The sequence below is a fragment of the Pyrgilauda ruficollis genome, unplaced genomic scaffold (assembly GCF_017590135.1).
Source record: "Pyrgilauda ruficollis isolate IOZ18807 unplaced genomic scaffold, ASM1759013v1 scaffold6, whole genome shotgun sequence".
NCBI classification, from domain to species: domain Eukaryota; kingdom Metazoa; phylum Chordata; class Aves; order Passeriformes; family Passeridae; genus Pyrgilauda; species Pyrgilauda ruficollis.
The window spans coordinates 8311807-8329748 of NW_024527710.1; the positions used below are offsets into that span (position 1 = coordinate 8311807).

Sequence of the window (17942 nt, forward strand, 5' to 3'; positions counted from 1 at the left end):
ACGCTGAACAGCCACCCTGACTGTGCTGTCACACTGCAGGTGTGGTCCTTTGGACAGAGTGTCCCTGGGGCACTCAGAGACACCCAAACGCACCTTTCCCAGCCTCAGCACACACTGCTACATATCTGGGGGGAAAGTATTTACACTGCAGTGTCCTAGGGAAATATGAGACATCCTGAAGTGAATGAAAACATCAATAAAGCCATTTCCACTAGGACAACAGGTCTGGAAAATGGGGCATACCTTGCTGAAGAAAATGGCCAAGAAAAAGAACAACTCAGAGAGATGTTTTCCAGTCAGACTGACCAGGCTTGAAGGATGCTAACCAGCATTTTTGCAGCACTACATTTTTGCTGAGACTTTTCCTTCTGAAGAATGACTTCGGAAATGGAGAAGCAGAGCTTGCTGAGATCCATATGTTGCAGTGAGAAGAGCTGTAACTCTGAGCATTTTCCACAAGACTGGGCAGGGCAATCTGTCCTCAAAGGGCATATTTACAGGAAATCATCAAAGATAAATTTGTGGTTTCCACGTTCCTGATTGGAGTAGATGATTGGTATTGCAGGTCCTCAGGTTTCCTGCGGTTTTCAACACTTTGCACTTTAAACCTGTCTTACAACTGACTTTGGTCTCTTTTTTTATTTATTAAAAAACACTTCCATCCATTTAACTAGGTGATGCTTTCACAGCCCTTTGAAGTTGTAAAGCACTGCAAATTTAGAAACTGTTCTTAATAATCACTTGGACAAATGGATGCAGAAAATTGCATATTGATGGAAGGAGTTTATGTTCTTTGCAGTCAAATATTTCCTCAGTCGTTTCATGCAAAATTGCTTGGCCAAACAGATTTTCCCAAGGCTCTCTCAATAATGAATGCAACTTTCTTTTGTTTCTGGCTCTTCTCCGAACCCATCAGGAAAGGGTAAAGCCTAATGACACAGGTCTGTTGCCTCCTGTAACCCTCTGGGACTGTTTTCTCTAATGTGATTGTTTGAAAATCAGCAGTTTTCTGCCAGGAAATAAAATAAGCCACTTTCATTCCAAGTAACACTGAAAAAAATCTGAATGCCACAGAGCCTGCTCACTCATGCAACATTAATTTTTAAAAGAATCAATTTTGTAATCTTTCAATTATGGTTTATTATAATGATAATAATCACTGTGAAATCAAGGTTTTTTTCCACTGCTAGTGCTGGTGCTGTCATCAAACCACTTTCAGCAATGCTGAAAACACCTGGACTAATAAACCAGGCATCATTTATTTATACTTTTGTTTTACTTATTTAGAAATGTATTAAGCATCAATTCCCTTAGCAGTTGGTGATGTTACAAAAACTAAAAGCAAATAAATTATAACTATCGACCTAAAAGTCACTGCCAGGCTGGCTATCTTGTACATTTATAACAGAAAAGTGCTTACAAAAAGCAAAGCACATGCACTCTGCTCATTGCCAGCACATGAATAGAGACTCTGTGTGAACACTCCTGTGCTGGGAGCCCACAGAAAGGCTGCCCAGCCCCAGATCCCTTTGCTTTTCACTTGGAGTTCACACTGTGCTGGGTGGCTGGCACACTTGAGAGCAGTTGTGAAAGCTCCTATATTCACATACATAAAAATTGCCTTATAACGGCTTTAAGCCTTAATCAATGCTCACATATACAGAGCTACATACCTGTGTGACAGGGAACATGCACCGTTCATACAGCAGGTCAGGCCAGGGCTTAGCATTTAACAGCAGGAGCGCAATGGCTTTATATTATGTTCACATTTTACAATAAAAAGTGGACAGAAAAATCACTTGTTTCTGATCAAAATCTGAGCTCCCTGCTGTTTTAATTCCTGTAACCAACAATCATCAATAAATAATCACGCACAGCTTTTACGCCCCACTGTGATATTTTGGGTTTGTTTTAAGAACTGGATGTACTGAGTTGAGATCTGCAGTTCTAGACCTGCAGATTTCAGGTGCTCTGCACCAGGATTCAAGTGAATGAGGAAGCACAAGGGCAAGGGCAAGGGCACAGAGGGAAAAGCTGCTCTTCATCAGATACCTTGCAGGTCTGTGAGCTGTTTTAAAAGAGATTGTATTGAAAATTGGAGGTGTGTTCAAGGCAATATGTTTTACAATAAAAGGACAAAAGGCTGAAAGAAGAAAGCTGTATGGATGACATAGTTACAAACAACGAGGCAGAAATAAAAGAGGAAAAAATGTCCAAAATATCCGTAAAAATTACAGAAAAGGAAAAAATATTTAAAGAAAAGAAAGGAACATGTAATAGAGAAATAAGTACCCCAGCGGGAAGAGTGCAGCCAGCAGGTTGAGAGTGATGATCCTCCCCCTCTCCTTAGCCCTAGTGAGGCACATCAAAAATACTGTCACCAGTTCTGGCCCCCTCAGCATAAGAAAGACAAGGAGCTGCTGGAGAAGGTCCATCAGAGGTCACAGAGATGATGAGGGGTCTGGAGCATCTCTCTTGTGAGGAGAGACTGGGGGAACTGGGCCCGTTTAGTCTGGACAAGAGCACGCTGAGAGGGGATCTCATTAACAATGTAAATATCTCAAAGGTGGGCGACTCTTTTTCAGTGGAGCCCTGCAACAGGACAGAGGAAGGAGCAATGGCCATAAACTGAGACAAAAGAAGTTTCACATTAACATGAGGAACGAGCTTTTTAGACTGTGCGTGGCAGAGCACTGGAACAGCTGCCCAGGGAAGTCGTGGAGCCTCCATCACCAGAGACAGTGCAAACGCATGTGGGCGCGTTGCTGTATAACCTGCTCTGGTGCCCCTGCCTTGGCAAGGGGGCTGGACAGGATGATCTCCAGGTCAGCCTCCCAACGCCAACAATCCTGTGATTCTGCAATCAGAAGGCGTAAGAGAAGCACAGAGAAGAGTTTGTGAGCAAAACACAGCAACAACATTACAGTTTCTGATTTGAGTTAGCTAATCCAAATGGAAGAGTCTGAAACAGGTGTAAGAGAAGGCTTGAAAATTAAAATTTTTTGGGACCAGGCCTCAAGACTCACAGACAAGGTGTGCCTTAGTATGTACTGAGCTGTTCTGGCATTCAAACAGAGCCTCAGACAGTAACCCTAAAACACTCTGAACACCCTAAAACTATGCACACTGTGGCTCACAAACTCAGCCCACCACTGAGCTCACTGGAACATAAATTAATTAAATATCATGCAATTATACCAAAGAGATTTTCTATTCATGTAATTTCTTATAATACCTAGTAAAAGCAATACAATTATACTTTGTACCTGTTTAATTAATATCTTAATTCTGTTCTGGAGTGAAATGGATTAGATTATATAACTCCCATCTCCATGAATTTGGCATTTAAAGGTAACATACAAAAAAACCTATGTTTAAAAATATGCAAAATATTGAAAAGTAGAGGACAATCTTGCTGCATCTTTAAAAATCAGAGTAGTATGATCTGTATATAAAAACACCAAAATGTCTTCATTCTAATTAGCCTTCTTTCCATTAAGATAACTTGGGACCTCTATCTATGCATTCCTGAACCAAACATTCTTCACTCAGAGCTTAGTATCCTAACACACAAAATGAGAGATTTCTCTATCCATGCCATAGCCCAGTTTTGCTATTTGTTCTTGCATATTCCTCCCCTGGACACAATAGAAAAGAAACTTGCTCACCTGCCTGCCAATACTTTGATTCAGTATTGCACACAATACTGAATCAAAATTGCCACAGATGGTAGGTGATGTACCTGTTTGACATTTCTCATTCACCCAAAGAGAGACAAGATTCTACTGACTGATTTGGCGTCAAGCTGCCTTCATTTTTCTAATGCTTCAAACCTGAAAAACTAAATGTATTTTTAAATTTATGTTCACCATAGCCATGTTGCAAATTTGACTCCCTCTGATAACTTATTTTCAAAATGTTCTTTGTGAAGACTATGTGTAGCATTTGATAAAGAAGACCATGCAACTATTGGTCTTAAAACAGTAATTTGAAGCACATGGAGAGTGGACACAGACTTAGTACCGAGGCACGCCAAGCTACAATTCTGGGCAAAATTTTCTCTTTATGGGAAGTGCAAAAGTAATGTAAAATGTAATTAGATATAATCTTTCCTGTTTTCATTAGCTATTAACTTTATGCAAAGATAAACTAAAGCATAATGAGTCCTTTCATTATCACATAATTGTTATTTTAATGGTTGTATTATGAGCAATAGAATACTATACATCCACCTCTCATATTAGTGGGCAATTACTTTGAAACTTCATATTATAATCCACCCACAAAGACCAATGTATTAATGCCACAGTTTCAGAGTAATGATGACCATGGTTTTGAAATCATATGAGAGCCCCAAGGAAAAATGTAAAGTAATAATGAAGAAAATGTTTCTATTACTTGCCAGTCTCAGAATGCAGACCAAAGAAGTTTAAGGAAAACATGTGGAGCTTCTCTTGCTTGTGCTACCCTGAAACAGGTCAAATTTCTATGACACCAGTGGTGATTATTTCAAAAACAATGGAAAACTACCAGTGATCCAAAATTAGGAGCTTGGAAGGGAAACTGGAATAAGCCTTCCCTCAATGTATGATTTCCAAGTACCATCCTAAACCATATCCAGAAATAGTGCCTGAAATCCTGTGTTTCCCACTGATAGATACTGAACTGGCTTTAGCTACTCCCCCATTCATTGCCTTCCTTCTAACCAAGCAAAGCAGTGCAGCTTGGCAGGAAGTGATTGGACAGATCTAAGCAGTACATAAAGCTTGAGGATACCCTGGGGATGTCCTTTGCAAAGTTAAACGAAGTTTCATATCCAAAAGGCACTCCATGAGCAAGACTCACACTCTAGGAGTGCGAAGGGATGGGATGTCACTGCAGCTGAGAATCCCTGGCACATTCTGTACGGTGAAGGCGAAATCCAACTCTCCTCAACACTGTGCATTCTTGGAAGGGGAGGTAAAGGCAATTTCAGACCATGAAATTAGCCTCAAGGAGTTAAGGACCACTGCTTGCTTCTTCTCCCAAATACAAAACATATTTCAACAGTGTCATCACTTATATAAAATCAGAGCAGCACAAACAGAGCGAGCGAAAATCCACAACCACTGAGCTCTGGCAAAGACAAAATTCTCCCTTGATAAAAGAAAAATCTACACATGACCAGCACTAGTCACATTTCCTAAAGGGCTAGAAAGGTGTGTAAAGAATGCCGAAATGCATGGACAGAGAATATTGATAATAGATGAAATAATACATGAAAAAAATACTTGAAAACTCTTCTTTCACAGGAATACTGCTTTGCATATACTCTTTAGATTATTTTCTTTTCCTGATATTTTGATTGATTTTAAAATGTCAAGAGACTACTGCAGATTTCATATGGAAGGAAATGTGGTAACATTACCATGTTTGGCTGAAAACAGGTTATAGGGCAGCAGAAATTTGTTCCACACTGCACTTCCCAACCATTCCAACCCCGAATTAGGACTGTATGAGATTGAAATGCCTTTATAGTAAGCATACAATATTCAAAAAGCCCTATGGGCATGAATTTCTGCACAGCAATAGTTTCTGCTTTCCCCTAGTGTCCTTTTCTCTCAGAGCAGTCAGGCTGTAAAAAGGGGACAAATATCTTTTGTCTCACAAAGGCATTTTGAGACTTAAGCGATACCTGCAACATTTTTCAGAAATGTTCTTATAGAAAATATTTAGGACACCTTTTGGAGACAGAAGTACTAGAAAATCTAATGAATTTATTCAAGAAAAATTCTGAAACATATGGAGAGCAAACTGAACACAGAGCACATATTTCTGACATTTATCTTTGTTTTTATTGTTAAGATAAAAGCATGCTGTTTGTTTTTTAGAATTTCATCTGCTAACTCTTTCCTTTCTCTGACTTTTTCTACACTAGTGACATCATCTGCAGCAATTTTTAAAGCTTTGCAGAAAATTCTGTGCTCTGAAAGTTTTAATGAATCATGTAGGGAATGTTATTAGACAGGGAGTTTATGCCCCCTTTCTGTAACCTGCAGGACTAGAGCAGAGAGGATATGCATGCTGGGACGACTTAATTTAAATAAAAAACCCAAAAAAACAAAGAAAAAGAAGTCTCTAAATTTAAGGATGGGATACCAACAAGAAACTTGTAAAGAACAAATATGAGCAGTTAAAAGCCTTTTCTTCTACTGCAATTGCATTGCATGTTTACTGAATCCTAATGCACCAGACAGGGCTGCTCAGGTTCTAAGTAGTGTCTCTGGTATGTGGTCCCAGCTGTACTGAATGCTCTCACAATCAGGAACTGCTTACAAAATCCTGAAAATAGAACAGATGAATCTTTGAACATCTGTATTAAAAATTATTTCTCTTCAAACACAAACTAAGCCCCATGCTGGTCAATATCTGAGACTTCACACAAACTGTGTGAAGACATAAGATTGAAGATTCATAATAAATCCCCACTCAGTGTTATGTTTTTTCCAGACTGTTGAAAGTTCCAGAACTTCTGAAGATGTGAATCTCTGAGAAAAATTGTACATGATGCTCTTGTGCACGTCACTCTTTAAATGCAGAGTTGCCTCATGGTTAAAAGCTCAGAGAAGTTGAGCATCACGGGAACTGTGTAGGAGTGATTGTTTCTAAACACAGGCTGTAGCATATCCCAATAGCACATCAGGCTCCCCAAGACGCCCTGCTATGAATCCTGAGTCACCTTCAAAGGCATGTGCTATAGATCCACAGATTTGAACAGTTTCACTGTCCTGAAATTGCAGCCTAAATTCTTTATGTGGGATAACAGACACAGAAATAAAAAAAATGTAGAACATCTGCTTTGTTTTCATCTGGGTAAAAATGCATATTGAAGATGTGCACAAGCAATAAGTTCTAAATTAACATAGTGAGTCACAAAAATTCCCATTCCCCTTAGTTTTTCTCCTACCTGTGAGGTCTCACACAGGCTTGACTTCTTACTAATTAAATTTCCCATGCAGAATTTGTTTACTAATCTTTCTACATTTTAAGATAAAATACTTGAACATAAGTTCAGGCTAAACTTTTTCTACTTTCAAAGAGATTTTCTTTTGCTGTGTTGTTTTCTTGTACAAAGCTTTGAGATGACAATCTCTTCTAAATACCATTCTGTGAGATATGTATCAGAGTTCTTATACACCTTTTCTTATAAAAGTAGTTTCAATAAATTTGACTAGCTAGTGGGTGGATAGATGTACAGAAACTCTTCTCTATCCAAAGCAAGAAATTATTGTAGAGTCTTATTCCCTGTCTCATAAAGTTGCTATCCTCACTTGAGCAGCGGCTCTGCAGCACAAACCTCCCAGTGCATCTCATGCAGTTTGATTGCAGTATTTTATTTTACTTAGCACTATAAATTCAGCTCAGAGCTCTTTAGGGAGCTTCCATTAGAAACCCCACAGTTAACAGTAACCAAGAGGTATCACACTTAAGCAATAGCAACATTATATTTATCTTCCAATTTGTTTAATATCTCTTAGAAAAGAATTGCTGTGTGACAACAGGTAATAAGTATAGACTTCAATGGTAGTCACTCTGTGTTTTTCAAGACAATTACTACACCTGGCAGCAAGGCTGAATTTTAATAAATAGTTTGATTTATCTTTTTTTTTTTTTTAAGTCTAGATTTTTAAAAAAATATTTCTATTCCTTCAAAATTTTAAGCTCCTTTAGGAACATCAATATCTGTCTTATACACTGTGATCTGAGAAGTGAAAAACGTTGAACTATGGAAGATGAACACCAAAGGCTTCATTCAAAATCTATGCTTCTGCTAATTTTTCTCTCCAATACTTTTTTCCTTTGCAACCATAAAATATTCTCACCACCAGCAGCAAAACTGGAAGCCCTGCAATCCAGGATGCTACCAGGATTGCCAGCATGAGTCACTGACTTACATCATCCTTTCCAAAGGTGGACGTTCATGGCATGTGAGAATCACAGAATCACAGGATATGCTGAGTTGGAAGGGACCCTCAAGGACTGAATCCAGAATCCCATCCATATGCACAGTTCCTTCTGAGAGGTACCAGCAATTCTCTCATAACAATAAAAGCTGCAGAGTATTTAAAGCGCAGGATGGAAAAGGTGTGCACAGGGCTACACCAAACACTGTGTAAAGACTTAACATACAGTTCATCAGAAGTAGAAAACAGATCCCGTGGCACTTAAAGAAGATTTGATAAATTAGAAGACACAGATGGATAAATTCAAAGAACATGTGAAAATGCACAATGATAGCATAGATCCTGATTATATATTCTTTGTCTTTAATCATTAATTAAAAAGGAACAACTCCATGGCTAGAGTCAGCAACCACTGCAGAATCAATAGGTCTCTAAGCTCACACCAATCTATATGCAGCCACAGCTTTATCACAAAATAATAGCTAATATTGATATTTTTTAATAAAGTTTCACTTTACTGTGTAATTAGTGTAATGTAGTAGGAGCTGTGTTCCTAGGAAGTGCTGGCGCTTTGAGCAGCATTTACTGGCATGTTAATAAAGAATGGACTTCTTCTATTGAGTTCCATCTGCCTAATAGAGAAAAGTGTTCATCTTAATTAGGAAAATCTTCATAAAGAATATAAATGCAGTTACTAATGGGCTGCAGGGAATAAATGCAGAACACTCAGGAACAACTGGTGTTTTACCAGGAAATGGAAGAGTGGATATAAAGCCCCAAACAGTTGTTAACCATCTGGTGATTGACCACAAACAGCAATAGATGTTGAGGTTTTAAGTGTTTTATAATGAAAAATCTATTTATTTCATTAAGGTTTCATGCTTTAGACCCTTGTTTTTTCAGGTAATAAAGCAGTCTTGACTGACAATGAAACTATTTAAACCCTTTATGAATTAAGATGGACAAATCCATTAGCATTTTTTGAAGGAATTACTTTATAAAAAGAAAGAATGGAAGTACCAGGCAATAGTTCAAGATCCACTGTCAAGTACTTGAAAAACAGTCACTGTATCAAACATGTATTTTTGGGGTTGCTGAGATGCTCATGGGCAGTTGAGAACCTTTTGCTGACTTTACTGGTGCAGCAGCAGATATTACATCACCATGATAAAGACTCCAGCAAACTGTAAACTACAGTTAATCTTTGTCCTTAAAGAAGTTCCAAAAGGCATTACACATTTCCTCTGTCAGTCTGAATCAGTTTTTTCATCCTTTTATTCCTAAAGTTCTGTAATTTAAAGACACTGATATTCCCTAACTCTGCTCATTTTCTATTAAAAATGAAATTAACTTTTACTCATCTTCCAGAAATTTCTTTTTTTTAAATTACTTTAATACAAAGTGCTGATGGGACATACTTCCCAAGTGCCAGAATTTAACTCTCTGAGCCAAACTCAGTGTCAGTGTTCACAGCTTCCCAAGGAAGAACTGCTTTCTGCGAATTTTAAGCAACACTAGCTAATCTTTTATATTTCCTCCGAATAACTTTGATAGAGAAACTATCATATATGATAGAGAAAATATATATATGAAAGCAAGTCCAAAAATGAAAATATCATTCCTATAGTATTTCATTCAAGTCAACAACCAGAAACACAGCACAAAACTCTGATATTCTGGACACTGACAGCTTTACTGCCTCAATTCACAGAGAATATCACCAAACAATAGAACCTGCAGCTACTTGAACCTCAGAGAATGCAATTTCATTTATTCATTTCAATAACATTTTTACAAGACTATAGCTTCATGCAGATTAGTCAGACACATGAAAAACCACATATTAGCTGAGGTGAAGCTGTGATGACTGCAGTTGTCTTAACAGTGTCAATCCAAACGTTAGATGAATGTAATTTGCTAGCTCTAAATGACAGAGATATAATATAGATCTCATATATCACCGAAGTAATAAATAATTAGTGAGCAGAGCTGAGTAAAATGGCAGCTCAAACACAACCCCAAATTTTGAATCTTGATGCAGAAGTCAGCGATCAGAATGATACATCTTTCTGCCTTGAATGATAAAACAGCTTTCTCACAACCTAACACATAGCACCATCTGGCACGAACTGAGGAAACTAAGAACTTCTGGAAAAGAAGCACAAAAGCAATTTTGTTTCTTCAGAATTGTCCAAGGTATTGACAGAAGTCTTTCAGAAACAGTAATTTGACTGCAAATGTGGCTCAGTGAACCTGCCTCCTGAAGACGTCTGTGTAGCTAATAATCTTTACAAAATGTTGTTGAATTGAACTGATTGGGTATGGGATGAGCACTGTCAGAGTTAAGACAGTGCATGTGGAAAGTCCTCTGTCTACCAAACCGGCTGGGTTTCCAAACACCACCTCACATCTCTTACTGGGAATTTTAGGAGCTCAGGACACATTTCTCCAGCAGAGCCCAGCAGGCTCTTTTCAGCAGTTACTCACAAGAAGAGTGACTACAAACACGTGGTTAAGCTGTTCTTTGAGCAGCACCAGCACATCAGCTCTGGCTGTTTGCTGGGGCTGGACACCTCCCCTGTGCAGGGGGACAGGGGGCTCTGAGCCCCCTGCCAGCCCCCGGGGGCATGTGGGGCTGGGCCCTACCTCACTGGGAGCTGCAGTGCCCAGGGGCTGGCCCGAGATACACAAATGGAGTAGAAACACAAAGGGAGTTTCCTGCAGTCCAGGAAACATCAGACTGCTTTGCTGATATCAGCACAGATTTATTGTAGCATTGCTTGTTGAAAGTTACTTTTAACACAGACTGTTTTCTAAATGATCCTTAAAAGACACTCCTTTCTTTCTCATCACCTTCACCTAAGGCAAGAACATCCAGTAGCATTGATCTATTTGCTGCTGGTTTTCATTAATTTTACCCTCCCTAAGGGTGGTGAAGCTTTGGTGCCAGCTAATTAAAACCTATTTAGGGATGCTCAGTACACTTTATCAGACCAGAATTAGCTTTGCTGCTTTAATGAAGACTACAGTTTTCTCTGTTATTACCAATTAAATGTTATTATATCATATAGCATTATATTTGTATTGCATGGCAGAGATATAGATGGCTTTAGAACCACTTATCTGGATCGAGGTACATACAAAGATGGCCCATTTCGTAACTAGCTAATATCTCTTTAAATCCTTTCACTTGAGTAAATATATATATAATACACCAGCACATTAGTGAAGTATTGGAAGAAGCTGCCAGCTTTATGCTCCCTCTAGGGAAGTACCAAGTAAAATGCATTAATGAAAAATTGTGAATGTCTGGTAATGAATATTATTTATGTACAACAATTATTCAAAGTGGATGAGCATTCCCCACCTTGAACTCAACTGCTTCACTAACAAATACTCTCAGAAAGAACATATGTTCCCTAGATTCTTAACACTCATGCAAGGTTAATTACCCACTGTGGACAGCCCATATCAGAGGGTATTTTGTACTACTGTAGAATTAAAAAATGCATTGCAAAATAAAAACCACTGTTTGTTCAAAGTTACTCAGAGGCAATTCTTGTTCCTTCCATGCATCAGTAATAAATCATTCATCACTACCAAAGCTGTGGATTTTGGAGCTGCACCCAGTGAAGTCAGGGATAAAGCTCCCATGTCAGCACTGCAGGACCAGAGCTTTTCTGCAGTAAAAAAGTGACTGCAGCACCTACCTGTTAGCTGCTTCTCACTAGATCTTTTAAAAACTTGAGCACCACAAGGATGCAACTGCTGAAAAGTCCCGCTAATTACCTAAAAAGATTGTACATCAAAGAGTAGAAACAGAAAACTCATTAAATGCTTGACAGACTAGAAATCTGCTGCAATCTTACTATGCATTATAACATACACTGAACAGAAAGACAGTATTTTAGGATTAAACTAAAATAGATGTAGTTTCAATTCACTCAGTACATTTTAAAAAATGAGTTTAAATTGATTTCCTTCCAGAATTTTTGCTGCAAACATGTCGAACCAGACCTCTGTTCAATCTAATATTCCAAGCAAGGGTTGATGTTTCTCTGAGGATCTGAAGGAATATTTGGCTGAGGAACCCGAGTCTGTCTCAGCATCGTAATAGCCTGGCACAATGTGTGAAAGTATTTTCATCACCCACAAATCTCCTGTGCTCTCCATTTACTGCTTCCACAAATGCCACATAACAGTCTCATGACCCTCCCTAGAAACAGAAGACAGGTCCTGCAAATTGAAGATGTTACAGAAAATGAAACAGTTTCCAAACTGAAGTCCCCGATTACTAGGGAACTGCAAGATGTTTTCTTGAAATACAGAAGGCGTTGGCTGGTGATGCATCAATCATTTCCCTTGTTTCTGCATGACAAAATCACAAAATGATGTTAAAAACATCACTAAGTATTTGATGTGGAAAAGCAGGACTAAAAATGAAAGTTTCAGTAGATAGATACAAGGATGTTACCAGGTTGCCACTGTGAGAAGTGGTGAGCTTTCCCTTGGTGTCAAAGGGACGCAGGTGCACAAACAACGTGAAGGGACGTGAGACAGGCTCACAAAAATTTATTGCTGTTGCAATGTGAAACTTAAGAAAAACGAACATAGGCCATTTTGACATTAGGTTGTTTAAGAACTTTGTTATAAGCTCTGAGAGAAGCTCAATCTGTTTTTTACATGAAAAGAAGCATTTGTATCGTGCTAATTGTGTAACTATAAAAACCTGAGATGTGTTAATTTGTTGAAGAGGAATGGATTAGGCTGGAGAGAAGGACACTTCGACATTGAACGATGAGATGTCCTTCTTTCATAGGAAAAAGAGGATATTTTTTCAAGGTCTAATCTCACAATAAGGATTTTGATGAAGTAATGTAAAGTCGCTGTGACCTGACTGACTCATAAATATAAACAAATTTATGTACAGCAATACAATAACGTACCTGTGGTCATATTTAGCTTGATTAATATGTAAACAGGATGACTTGGATTATTGAAGGTCATTTTTCAAGAAGGGATCTTGTGTATTTATTAGCCTCTGGTTATCAATTTGCTCAGTGAAACTAAAGAAGACATGATAACCTTGATAGCTTTATGAGATATATGAACCCCCTCCAACTCCAGAACCACAGCAGCAATATGTGCACTTGGTGAACAGGGGCAGGCTCCTCCTTATGCTCCAACAGTTTGAAAAATAGGAAAAATCAACTGCCACCAAGTTCTGACAGTTTAATAACATAGTGAAACAAGTATGTTTGAGATAACAAGCTTTTCTACTTCAAAAGCTAAGTCAAAAATTCAGACTATGTTAAGCTGTTTGTGAAAACCTGTATCTTTAATTTGGTCAGAATAGCAACAGTCCTTTCCAACCTCAAATTCATGATGCATAAATTTAAAAATTAATATTAAGGCACAGCAGTGATCTGGAAACTCCTTTCTAGTTAGCTCAGGTGAGTATGTGTGACAGGTGCTCTTCCATGCCAAAATACAGATGACCAGAATTTTTGCAGCTTGGTTACAAATTCCTGAAATTTGTGGTCTTAATTCCACAAGTCCAGTTTCTGCTTTGAACATGCTAGCCCAAACAGTCCTCACACCTTCACTTCTTACAGCCCCACTTGAGTAGCATAAATACACATTATCAAGCATAGAAAATAGAATTTCAGCATAATACTGGTAAAAACCTGAATCTATTCCAGTACGTCTGATAACCCATTTTCACCAAGAAACAGAAATAATGCATAACACTGAGGTCTGTGTTTGAAGAAAAGCTACAGTGAATCTCAGCAGAGAAGAAAATGCAATATCCAGAATTATCCTGAGGTTGTGCATTTGGAAATGTTGTTTGTGTAGGATTATCCTCTTCAAATAAAATGTCAATTTAATCAATAGTAAATTGAGCTGAAAACAACACACAGCTTTGAAAACATTTCAGGAAGACTTCCAATATTTTTGGGATTCACGCCAACAGCAATGGCATGAACAGAAGGTAGCGTAGGTGGGGTAAACGGGGCCTAGCTGCTGCCTCATCAAGTGCTTATAACAGTCAAACCCATATAACAATTCATTAAAAACATATCTGGGGACTCATTTAGTAGCTGACATCCTGCATGGACTTTTCTCACCTATCTTTTGTCAAACATTATTATAATTGTTCCTCACATTTAAGACTCACCGGTCCTTTCCCGTCTCCCTCTTAAACACCGCATCGCAGTAACTCATGCGCTTCTCCGTTGTCACGTAGATTTTGGCAGTTGGGTAGCTGTCAACAGTTTTCTTCAGCATGTTGTACACAATGCCATTCCCATCCCTCCTCATGTTTCGAAAAGGACCCCAGATCACATAAACGGTGTTGTTGGTTTCTTTGAAAAAGTACTCGGGATTCTTGAGCAGGAGAGGCACACTTGTGTGAGAGACCACTCTTACGGTTGTCCTCTTCCCAACATCTTCCTCATAGCCCTTGGTGGGAGCATTGTTCATCCTCCATATGCAGGAGGACTTGTCTATCTCAGTGCCCACCCTCTGGCCAGCCATCTGCCCCGAGTTTGAAACAATGGCACAGAGGTCACAGTCAAGTTGTAGAGGCTGGAAGACAGGAAGCAATAATTTACATTGCAAGTTTTTCTCTGTAAAATATGTAAGACTGAAAATTCAGTTAAAAAGAAAAACAGGTACAGTACAACAAATGGATAGCAATGCTTCTCTTTAAAAAAACAAAACCACAATCACCATCTAGCAGAGCTGCTCGAAAACTCTACCGCTACAAATGCAAACATTTTCAGTGAAATAGGCAGTTCCAATCTTTGCCTTTGTTCCCACCTTGCAACTCAACTATACAAATAATAATGTCTTTTTTCCCTCTAAATGTTACTCTTTTCATTTAAAAACAAGGAAATAAAGAAATAGTGGAAAGCAATATTTAGATCAATAGCTTCTATTTGAACAAGGTGTTGTCAGCAATACAAAAAAACCTACTGAAAAAAGTAATGCTGGAAGTTTAACTGTACATTAACTGTGTCTGTGTCTGAATGAATAGTTCCCAAATTTGTGACAGAAGTTCAAACGTGAAATGTATCTCTAAAAAGCAATCTAACAGTATGAAAATCTTGCAGTTGGAAAGAAGATGTGGACGGAGGAGTATGTTGTTCTCTCCAGAGAGTGGTTATGATCCATGGAAAATGAGAGATAGAGGGACCGGTGATACCTGAACTAGGAACTTAATCCTGAGAAAACTGTAGTCAAAGACAGTATTCTGTGACCATGTTCTAGGGTGCTATTACTCCAGTATGAATGGAAAATAGAAAAAATAATCTAACAGAGATATAAGGACCTATCTGATGCTCCATTTGTCAAAGAGTAAATGTCTGTTGTTTTGTACCTACAGACTAAAATGAAATGCCCTCTATTTAAATTGGATTGTATAAAGAGTTCAGTTAAAAACTGAAATCAAATGAAAACTAGATCAATCAAAAAAACCCTACACAAGATCATCCAGGTCAGAGATAACCTACAATTTTTGTATAGTAACAGACTTGATCCTCTGTCATGCTCACAGCTGGGAGCCAGTGACCTCAGTTCAGTATATTTTAGAAAAAATTCCCTTCATGGTCTTTGGACATTTACTCTGACAGGATGCTAGGTGCTTTTCTGATCAGACTTGTGGTTATTTCTCTTCAAAATCACACCTCATTTAGCTGATGTAGATGAATAGCCTGCCTACATTTGACCACTATAACCCTAGGATGCAATTGCTGACTAAAAACCGAATTCTTTGATAAGGGAGAATAATGCAAGGACAAGAGATAAACATCTTAAGAAAGCCAAACTGTAAGAGCTAAAATGTCTCATCTTTGGGTGACAAATATTGTACTGAATTAAGGTGCATTCTGCATGACTTGTGTAGTAAACTTTACAATTTCAAAGCTTTGATTTCTCTGTTTTGATTGATTTGATTTCATTATGTGGCTGGTTCAGGAAAACATTCTTTCCTAAATCAGTAGCTAAAGATTCCTGATTGAATGCAAAAGCATTGTCAATGTTTCCTTTACAGAACACCACGCATTTCCTATAGCTGGTATAGTTTCAGAGAGCTGTCCTGCATGGCTCTCTGAGAGCAGGGATGAAATCCCAGGAGATGCAGCTGAACGCAGCAGTCTTTCTGTTCACTGCTTACTTACAGAAATTCTCTCTAAGATACATTATGAGGACATGGCTGGGTGACCTAAACAAATCCATGAGCATAACTCATTTTCCAGCATGAAGTGAATTGTTACAGACCCAGTAGATTAATTTATAGCTTTCAGGGTGAACTTTCAAAATAACAAATGCTGAATATGAAACTGCTAGATAGGAAAAGCCAATTTGGTCAAGAATCTGGTTCCATTTAAATTTGTCTCATCCTCAGAGCTGCTTTTTTCACTAAATTCTTCTTTCTCCATTAAAATGGAGCTGCTCTCTTAAATTTGGAATTGTTTGAATTTCCTCCCCTTAGTTAGAAATGCATTGCACATTTTCTATTCACTGAATGCAACTGCTCTGCTTGAATAAGCTGAGTACACTTACTCCTGAAACTGTGTTCCCTGGTTTTCTAGCTCTTTTGTTGTGATTCATTTATCTTGTTCCAATTTATAAAGTGCTTTCATAATACCGCATGCCTACACCAGGTCAACATATAATCCGCTCTTTTTGAACAGTGTCAGAGGCTAAGCCCCTCCCAGCTCTATCTCACAACAAATATATTTACAATGTAGAGATTTTACATGTCCCAATATGCACAGTTCCCAACAGAGATCCCAGACAGAGTTAGGAGACTGACACCCATGATAGATACTCCACTGACTCCAGAATCATCCACTGCCTTCATCATCTTTTTGCATCATATCCCCCTCAACATATGAGAAAACACACATCAATATTCACTCACTGAGCCCCATATGAAGACAGGCCACCAATTGGTGGTGTTGGTTTCTAAGTGTTACAGAGGATAAGGCTGGTTCCAGTGACACACATTTATCCACATACAATAGAAATGGGTCTGCCAGGCAGTCCAGGCTGCCCTCTCATCTGCAGAGATGGTCCAGCAGCACTGGGATTGAAACAGACTGGCAGGACCACACTGAAACTTGTTATGTTACTGCTTATCCTCTGTGAACCCTGAAAATCAGGCCAAGGTTCACCTCTCACAAGATCTTCATTCACTTGCATCACAGATACACGAGTTAAAGACAAAAACATTAAGAACCATTCAGGTTTTCTTCTCTTTTCATGTACTTAGACATTTATCCCACCTCTAAACAGCAAGGGGGCTGAGCTATTACTGACTGCTGCTAGAAAATTGTTCATTTTGTTGCTGACCAGAAGGATGTAGAAGACCTCAACAGAGCAGCTAGGTATGGTTCTGACAAATAGTCCCATCTTTTTCCTGACTCATACATTGTAACTGTTGAGGAACACTTATATTTTAATCAGTAAAGAAAATGAAATGTCTGACCTTTCCATTTCCTGTGCAAGCTTACAGACAATAGAAAAGATAATTAAAACTGTGAATTAGAACTCGCAAAACAGTGCCATTTCTCTAGCAAAGAGAAATAACTGTGTAATAAAGGTCACTTATCAAACAGTTCTAGTTATTAAATCTTTGCATTTAGCACTGAAGTGGCTTCACAGAATCAAAGGTCAAATCATTAAATAACAAAATCAGCCAGAATTAGAAAAGGTCACAAGCAAATCCAACTAAAGTAGGTCACAAAACATGATTCTCTTCCACACAGGATTTCATTATTTGGAAAATTGCTTACTTTCCAAATTTGACAACTCCCCCACCACTTCCAGTGTCTAAACCAGGAGACTGAAATTCCAGCTACAGAACCATTTTTACGGGTAGATTTCCCAATGGCACAGATCTTGGATCACCAAGTTTCCCAGCCACAGCCCTGTACATCTGCTGAGGTCCATGTGGGGATGATCTCAGGCCAGGACTCTGACCACAGAACAATA

The 17942-nt window shown here is 38.5% G+C and overlaps 1 protein-coding gene across 1 annotated transcript in view; it reads right to left on the bottom strand.

Moving 5' to 3' along the window:
* ST6GALNAC3 (ST6 N-acetylgalactosaminide alpha-2,6-sialyltransferase 3) overlaps positions 1-14543 on the bottom strand; it is a 69036-nt gene extending 54493 nt beyond the window's left edge. The window contains exon 1 of the mRNA XM_041483378.1: positions 14122-14543. Within this exon, the coding sequence (XP_041339312.1) occupies positions 14122-14480 (359 nt within the window). The 5' untranslated portion in view covers positions 14481-14543. The remainder of the gene's footprint in view (positions 1-14121) is intronic.
* Between the last annotated feature and the right edge of the window lie 3399 nt (positions 14544-17942).